General features: G+C 41.7%; 1 protein-coding gene across 1 annotated transcript in view; it reads left to right on the top strand.

Moving 5' to 3' along the window:
• Positions 1 to 9,587, top strand: part of MXRA5 (matrix remodeling associated 5) — a 65,706-nt gene that overhangs the window by 48,015 nt on the left and 8,104 nt on the right. The window contains exon 5 of the mRNA XM_019525131.1: positions 2,396 to 7,459. Within this exon, the coding sequence (XP_019380676.1) occupies positions 2,396 to 7,459 (5,064 nt within the window). The remainder of the gene's footprint in view (positions 1 to 2,395; positions 7,460 to 9,587) is intronic.

The following is a 9,587-nucleotide window of genomic DNA, read 5'->3' as shown; positions in this document are numbered from 1 at the left end:
GTGCATTAGCACATTAGCATGGTTTTTTCCTGCCACACTGACATGTGGTAGAATAAGTCTACTGCACTTGTAGTATCTCATGTAGATGCTCCCCCAGAGAATTAAAAGCTGTTTCTGGGAAGACATTTGGAGAACTAGAAGCAATACATTCAACTGTAGAACAGAGAGGGGGAAAAAGAGAAAAGGGGGTTAGGACTAGGAGATACAACTGGACGGTTGCAACAATTGGGAAGGGACATATGTGATTATGGTTTGCCACAGTTAATCTATGAAGATCAATATCTTCTAAGTCAGGATGTTTAGAGCACACGCACACATTTGCAGGACCCAATCTACAATGGCACAGTTTACTTTAAGCCATGTGATCATAGATCTGGTCGTGCTTGTACACACATTTGCTGGTGCCAGTAGCTGTGGCAGGAACACACTCTCAATCATTCTAGGTGGGAGAGGGGAGGACAGGTTTAAGAGGGGTCTGGCAGGTCCATGGGAGGTTTTGATGAGTCTGTGGGGGTTTTGGCGGACCATGGGGGGGTCTGTGTGGGAGGAGTAGTAGGACTATGAGTGTGTTTGGTAGGGCTAAAAATAGTGTAAGCAGAACAGGGGTGGGGGAGCAGGGGAGAAATGTGTAGGCTGAGGGCTAGGGTGAGCATCTGGGCTTTCCCAGCCCTGGGCTTGTGCTCTGAATATGTATACACCCTTAGTTAGCTTGGGCACAGGTTAGCCTGATCTATGTAGTGCACCACCTTAGTTGAACTAATTTAGACTGGACCAGCCTTTTATTGCCTGATTTAAACTTCCTGAATATCTGTACAGTTCAGCACTTAAATCAACCTAACCCTAACTAGGTTTATCTGAGAATAATGTGTGCACATACCGTCAGTTATGTTCAGAAATAGCAATGAAGATAACCTTGCAATGTTCAAATGATGAAATTATCTTTATGTTCAGTTATTTTTATAGGATTCCTTCATCCATTTTATTAGAAGCTCTGTACATGATAGGGTATGATCATAAGTACTTTTTTTAACAATGATTAGTCAAGACTGTCTCTCTTTGTGAGACAGTTCTCTGTTGAATAAGCCCTGAGGCTGATAATATTTCATTTTACTTTAAAACATCATACTTTAACTGTCTAGAATTTGATTAATTCATTTAACTAAATATTCCAAATCTCAATTAAGACAAAAAACCCTACAGGGAAAAGGGTGTGTCAAACTAACAAGTAATATTTTAATTATAAATGAAATTTTATCAACAAATATTTTGGTAAAATGGAAATGCTTAATTTTGATATTTTATATGATATAATAAAATTTTAATACAAAGTATAAAGGGAAAGTGTTTCAAATGAAACAATCAAAATGCTTTGTTTTGAAAATGGCAAAGTAGATTTTTTATATTATGAAGGTGTTTTGTTTCAATTTAATCAGTATAAAAATGACATTAAAATCAATGCATTCTCTTATGAGCCCTATCCCAATAGTCTAATGGATAAAGCATAGGTATTTGGAGCCAACAATCATTAATTCAAGTCCTATCTTTAGTGAAACCATCAACTGTTTCCACTGATTGTAAAAATTACTTATGCTTCAAGGCCTCCCACATAGTCTAGTTGGTTAGGTATGGGCAGTTTTATTTTTAGGGTGTGTTAGAGACAACGATGGGCATAGCTGTCTTCCAAGCAGTTGATCTGAGTCTGCTTCCCAGCTAATGAAACTCAAGCCTTTGAGTTCAGGGGTCTGGACAAGCTAACCCTTTGGGTCCCTTCCAACCATCATGATTTTATGACATTTTAGTTTTGATGAAAATATGTTTGCTGATGGAAAAATGGCATCAGAAAAATGTTGAAAAGATGTAATACTTACTCTTTTGATGCCACAGTGATAGAAATGTACCTTTTCAAACACTGAAGTCTATATTGCTTCATCATTTTTGCACATACTTTATTTTGCAAACTAAAAGGTAACTCTTCAAGCAAATAGGAACATATTTGTGCATCATAAATAAGGGCCTGTTTCCCTGTATGTTTCTATTCATTTTATGGGTAGAGCAGTGATACATTTGAATAAATTGGCCTGGACAATACAGGTGATGGTTTAAAAAGTGGCCTTCCATACCTATACTTCTTGAGGTCCAGTCTGTGAAATGGTGGGTCTGATTTTCAGAAGAGTTGTTCATTGAAACCTCCTACTGAAGTCAGTGGTAGCTGCTGCTGCTCAGCACTTGCCTCAGCTGGAGATCTGGAATGGAAAAAGAAGCTCATAAGTCACTTCTGAAAATGTGACTTATGATGTGTGTTGCTAAAGCATTTATTAAGATGTCTGGTTAATGTCAGACTTCTGTGCCATAATTTTGTACAGCTTCCTAGAATGTATGCTTTTTGTGTCTCTAGGTGTCTTAAAGTGCAAAAAGGATAAAGCCTATGAAGGAGGACAGCTCTGCTCTAAGTGCTCCAGTCCCAAACATCTGGAGAAACAAGATATTCAAAATTTAAAGGATATATCATGTAGGAAACCCATTGTACAGTCCTCACTGAAACAGAACAGCAGCATTGATGAGGAGGAAGATGGTGATAGTTATGAGTTTCCTATGGAGGACTTTCAGTCATCCACATGGAACATTACTCTGAATATGACTGACGAGCATGGAAACATAGTGAACCTGAACTGTGAAATCAAGAAGCCAACAGACTCTACCAAAATTCAGTGGAACCAAATTTCTCCTCAGGAAATTGAAATTAATGCTACAATTTCACTGGATTTTGAATGCCCAATGAACCGAGAAAACTATGAAAAACTATGGAAGCTTATAGCTTATTACAGTGAGGTGCCTGTTAAATTAGAAAGGGAAATCATGCTTAGCAAAGAGCCGAAAATAAGATATCGATACCGGCAAGGCTCAGATTATGACGCCTTTTATTACACAGGTGTCAAAGCTCAAATACTTGCTGAACCTGATTGGGTGATGCAACCTCTGATAAACATCCAATTAAACAGGCGCCAAAGCACAGGGAAAAAAGTAGTGCTGTCTTTTTTTACTCACTTTTCCCAGGCCATTCAGACCAAAGACACAAAACCTCAGAGAAGCAGTTGGGTAATGATAGAGCAAAGTCAGAACATAAGGACAGCCCAGAGTGTGATTGAAGGCTCAGACTGTCAGCTGAGCTGCAATGTGAAAGCATCAGAGAGTCCCTCCATTCAGTGGGTGTTTCCAGATGGGAAAAAACTGAAAGCTCCTTTTAATGAGAAAGAAAGCAGGTTTTCCATCCTCAGCAGTGGCCAGTTAATAATCAAAAGAGTGGACTATGTTGATTCTGGATTGTACCACTGCGTTGCTCAGGTGCGAGATGAAGTAGACCGAATGGCCTATCGAGTTTTAGTGCAACCCCCAGTGATTCAGCCAGCTGACTCTGATGTCATGAGGGTTGAAAAAAATGTTAGAGAGCCAATAGTTGTGTTTTGCAGAGCAGTTGCTGTACCAGATGCAGAGCTGAGCTGGATCCTTCCAAATGGCCATGTGCTTAATCATTTATCAAACTCATCAAAAGGATACATGTTAGACAATGGCACGTTGTTCATTCCAAAGAGCCATACCAGTGATAGTGGCTATTATAGGTGTGTGGCAGTCAATCAGTGGGGATCAGATCAGTTTGCTGTTAGGGTTACAATAAGTAAGATGGTATCTGACAGATCCTTTAAAAGGGTAAAACTGAGGAATCGTCCAATTTCAAAAAGCTCCACCAAGAGGAGAGGGGGTATAACAGAAGATGAGGGAGGGTCAGGTGCAGAGGAGACCAATGAGCCCCCACGCAAAAAGAACCACCTGAAAGACCAGGAAGTATCGGTTAAACAAAAGAATGACCTGGTACCTGAGGCTCAAATTAAAAAAGGTAAAAAGGGCAGGAGAAAAATGAAATTCTGGAAAGCTGCAGATAGAACTCGAGAAAGCAATGTGGCAGAAGGCCGTAGAGTATTTGAATCTCGAAGGAGAATTAATATGGCAAACAAACAGATCAATCCACAGCATTGGGCTGACATTTTGGCAAAGGTTCGTGGAAGAAATCTGCCTAAAACAACAGTAGCACCCACCCTTTCTTTAACAACTGCATTGCCCTTAGTTATGCAGAAAGCCACAACAGCTCCTTCTCCAGTGGCCACCCCACCCCTGAAACCAGCATTGGAGACAGAAGCTGATGTAGAAGAGTCTTCAGCAGAGGCATCCCACGTGGGTGAGAATGAGCTGCCCTCAGTCATGATTGCCCCCACTGTTATAGGACAGGATTATAACCAAGATCACAGACCTTCAGGTCAACCCACATTAATGAGCACAGAGACAGAATACAAGCATTTTCAATCACCTACAAGTATATACACTGTAGAAAACCCTTTTGCATGGGTGACTTACGTTTCTCCAGCCTCTTCAACCTTAATAACACAAGATCAGCAGCATGGTAGTCAAAAAAGGGATTATTTTATGACATCCAAAACAAGCATGAGTACTTATACAAAAGAGCTTCTTAATAAAAAAATGATAACTAGCATGCCCCATACTCAAAGTAATTTGTTCATAGCAGAAAATACAGAGGCAACACCTCCCTATTCAGCAGAGGAAACATCTGCTTCTGCAGAGCTACAAGAGGATGCTGCTCTCCCTACTGCATCCCAACCTGTAGATTTCCTTACCAGTGTGGAGACAACTTCACAGAGCACTGAAGTGAACCATGTGCATGCTGACTCTGTACATTCTCAGAAGAATGAGATCAGCTACATAGACATAATACCGACTCCTACCATTTATTCATCTGCTGCTCCATTTAAAGGTTTTGGCACTGGAGCCAGCAGTTTCATAAAGCATCAGCATACAGGGGTACCAACAGGTCAGACTAAAATTGCAGATGTTGAGTTAAGCAGAAATGATCAAGTTTTCACATTAGGTAATGGCAAAACTGGTGAAGAGCTACAGGTTAGCAAGGACATAGAGTCTCACATAAGAATGTCTAGTAGCAGCCAGGAGAGTTTCAAGGGAGATGCACATAAAAATGTGCCTGTTTCAAACGTATACCCTGCATCTACATTGGCAAGTACTATCACTCCTCTTAGAAAAGCAGAGCTGAGTATAACTGCTGCTTCATTTGGCAAGCTGACCACTACGGCAATGGTGACAACTCCCTATAGAAAAACTACTTCCTCTAACTCATTGGTTACCCAGCATCCCAGAAAAAGACCTTACGGGAGGAAAAGATTAAGACTCAACAGATTTCGAGAAAGACCAAAGCCTATTCCTTCTGCTGCTTTTACCACAGAGGGAATACCCATTGTTCAAAAAACCCCTACACCAGAATATATTATTAGAAGTACACCTGGAACTCTGATAGGGGAGGATCAGAAAAATGAGGCTAAGAAACAAATTGAGAAAGATAAGCAGTTAGAGATGATTACTTCTTTAGTTACAGATGCAAATGTTTTAGAGAAGTCAACTACAGATTTAGCCTCTTTACGTTGGCCTACTACTTCTCGGCTTGAAACCACATATATGACACTTTCTACTACTTCTGAAACCTTGGTAGTTCCTGTGACTGCTATCACAAATACATCAAAATATGATGGACTTAACAGAGCTTCTGTTACAATGTTAAATGTGTCCCCTGAAGCAGACCAGGAGACATCAACATACCATACCTTAAGTATTGTATCTGAAGCAGGTTATGAAGTTACAGATGGTAAAGCACAGGAAACAAGTACTGCAGTGTCCTCTGAGCATATCTATAGTTTGGTATCATCAGCCAGGCCCAGATACTCAGCCATTCCAGAATTTCAAGAAGAATCTCTTCCCCGTGGCTCAGAAAATGAAGAGAATGGAATCAGTCCTAGCATATTCCAGTCCACACCTGCCGCTGTGCTGCACTCAAATACTCCTGGTGACTTCGTGGAAGATTGTAAGGATCTATCAACTTCAGATGAACTACAGGAGTCTTTAAAACCTTTAAAGACATCAACGGTTACTGCACCACTGCATCAAAGTGAAGCAACAACCTTATCCTCTTCCTACAGCACAACAGAATCTCAATCTCCTACTTCTACAGAAACAAAGAAATCTATTACTATACCTGTACAAACTGAGATAAAATCTTTTCTGTGGACCAGGAAAGAAGACACATCACATGCATTTGATAATGAACCTATTCCTGTACATACAAGTCCTGGCTCTCCAGCTACATCTGTTACCCCTTTCTCATTTACAAAACCTACCACTCCTCCTTCATTTATTTCAAGCAACTTACATGTGTCTGTTCATTCTCCTACAAAGGAAAATAATATATTTAATCAAATAAGATTGCCAGAGACCAAGAGAGTTGAAGCCGACAGTGTGAGAATTACACTTAGCTCAAGGCAAAATGTTTTTTCTACTCCATATTCAAACCAAAACAGAATTAATGCACAACCCAAAGAGGAACAATTTAATAGGACCTATACTAGCAAATCAAACAATAGTTTCCTGCTGAATGCAAACTTTCTCCGTCAGCCAGCAGGAAAGATACCAGTCTTAAACCAGCGACCAGTTATTGTGCCTCCAAAGCATATTCCATCAAGGGGCACAGTGAGGTCCCCGTATCTAATCACACAGGGCTCATTTCGGCATTTTGTAACTCACCAGCCCCTCCACTATACTAACAAACCAGAGATAACAGCTTATGCAGCACACACAACACAGGATAAAAATGCCCCTCATGCAGAACCAACCACCACAACAGTGGCCACTCCATTGCACAGAACTAATTCCCTCACTCCAAGCAGGTTTAGCAATCAAAGTCAAAACAGATACAACATCAACTCCAGAATTTTTGGCAATAACTATATTCCTGATAACAGAGGCACATCTGGTAGACTTCCAAGTCAAAGAAACCCATATTATCCTAGTCTTAGAATTCCATTCATCTTTAATAGAACCAGGATATTCCCACATATAGGAACAAATCCTAAAGCAGTGGTGCCTAGTCCATTTGCTCCAGAAAATACAAATGAGAAGAAAATTGTCCAGCTTTCACCTACCAAGAGTACAGTAAAAAATGCAGCCTCAGAGTCCCCAGTGTTTCCAGTACCTCCACAATTCCACATCTCCAGCACCACACCACCTGCCACAACTACTTTGAAGATCACCTCTCCAGCACTTATCTCTCAAAGCAACACACCTCAAATAACTTCTACCATTCAGTCCTTCAGAAGCATCCATTATAATAATAAAAAAGTTCCACTTGTGCCGAAACTGGGAGGAATTCTGACACACAATTCCAGTGTAATTCAGGTTTCAACCAATTTCCGAGGACTTGGAGAAAGACCTAAAATCACCACAAAAGGTTCTCACAGCTTATCTATCCTTGCTGAAACAGATGCTATTATTCCATGTGAAGCAGTGGGAGAACCAAAACCTTTACTGACTTGGACAAAAATCTCCACAGGTGAGTTACTCAAACATTTATTTTACTCTATGCAATTATTTCCATATAAGAATACAGTAGAATAATTTGTATTGTACAACAAATATCCAAAACACCAAATTACACCTTTGTCCCTCTTAGTTATGGGATCACTAGGCTTTATAAGGCTTTATAAAGACTGCCAATGGATTAGAGAAAAACCTCCAATGTTTTATTAATGAGAGATACAAATATTTTTTCAGTCTTTTGCAAATGTGTATTCTAAGGGTCTGATCCAAAGCTCATTGAAAGAAATGGAAAAACTTCATAGTTTTCACTAGATTTTAGGTCAAGGCAAAGTGTAACTTATTGTTAATATTAAAAGTCATCTCCAGGGAAAATTGTGACTTGCAGTATTTTTGTAGCAGAAATACCCTTTTATTCTCCTATCCTGCAAAGCCTCCAAGAGTGAGCTCTTGCCTGCATAAAAATTTATGGTGAAGTGCCCTATGCTCAGGAGCGTGCTCTAGAGTTCTTTACATTGTATGTCCAAATATATCAGTTCCTGAAAATCATGCAGTTGAAGAGTTCAAGTATAGAGACAGCATTACATTCTGAAAAAGTTTTCCCTCTATTTTTTAAGTATTAACAATGGAGATATAAAGGCCTAATTCTTCAATTAGAGCAGGGGTTGGCAAAATATGGCTTGAAGGCTTGATCTGGCTTACCAAATGATTCTATCTGCCTTGCAGTTGGTCCTCTGAAGGAGAATTGTATCTGGCCCATGCTTATCCTGGTTTTCAGTGCCTTCCACCCTTTTCCCTTACCTGTGCCATAGCTGGCTGCTGCAGCGGAAGCAGCTCTAGTGGTCAGGCAGCTAGTCCCCTCCCTGCCTACCTCCCCCACCCCCAGCACCTAGTGAATGCTCCAAGGCAGGGGGTGCTGAGCTCCTGGCCATGCTTCTTCCCTGAGAGGCTATCTGTGTACAGCTCTGACCCTGTGGCCATTTGCAGACCAGACAGCCCAGCCTCCGGAGAGAGTCAAACCTCAGGTCTGGTTCTCCCTACTGGCAGAGGAGGAGGTGCAGGGGGAAGAGGGCCAGGAGCTATGAATTATGCAGGCCCAGCTGGACTGGTCCAGGGCCTGGTAGGGGCATGGGTGCCACTAACATGGTGCTGCACTGTTCCTACACAAGATTTTGGGCCATGCCACATGGGTGCAGCTGGAGTGGATGGTGTGGCTCCTTTTTGACCATGGCATGGCTTCTGCCTGACCCTGAGTTCAGGCAGGAGCCAGACACTCCAGTTGTGCCCATGTGACCTGAATCAGTGCATAGGAACACAGCAGAACACCAGCCTGGCCTGGCTGCATGCCAGGGATACAGGGCAGGGAAAAGGGTGCAGGGAGAAGTGGAGAGATGACCCAGCTGGGCCTGGATAACCCACAGATCTCAACCCCCTTCTTCTTGCACCCCCTCCCCTGAGTCTCCAGTATGTGGCTGAGCTGGTGCTGCACTGTGTTCCTGTGTGCCACTTCAGGCCACATAGGTGCAGTGGAGCAGCTGGTGTGGCTCCTGCCTGACCTGGCTACATGCTAGGGAACTTGGGGCAGGAGAGGGGTGCAGGGAGAGCTGCTAGGAGCTGGTGTGTGTTTGTTTGTGCATGTGTGAATGCATGTGTTTGCATGCATGAAGCCCTCAACAGATCAACAAAATTTGTTAAGTGGCCCTCCAGCTCAAATAATTGCCCACCCCTGGACTAGAGTCAAAGGCATTATTTGGCTCAAATGGATCATTCCTAACTGAGGGTCTGTTCTCTCTATCTATATCCACTTTTAGATTCTGCTTCGTGTATAAGCGTTTGCTGTTGAATAAACACAAAGTTATAAAGATCCATAAGTGCCTTTATCTGTAATTACATATGACTTAAAAACAAGCCCTTCAGCTTTCTTTCACCTCTTCCCAGGAGCTCTGATGACAGCCAACACAAGGATACAACGGTTTGAAGTCTTGAAAAATGGCACATTCATTATCCGAAATGTTCAGCTTCAGGACCGTGGACAGTATTTGTGCACTGCCCAGAACCTGCATGGTGTCGATAAAATGATTGTTTTGTTGACAGTAATCGCCCAGCAGCCCAAAATACTAGTTTCCCGCTACCGAGATATCACA

This window comes from Gavialis gangeticus, unplaced genomic scaffold, assembly GCF_001723915.1.
Source record: "Gavialis gangeticus isolate Ggan-Ray unplaced genomic scaffold, GavGan_comp1, whole genome shotgun sequence".
NCBI lineage: Eukaryota > Metazoa > Chordata > Crocodylia > Gavialidae > Gavialis > Gavialis gangeticus.
Note: the sequence above shows the minus strand (reverse complement) of the source record. Positions and strands in the feature narration are given on the sequence as shown.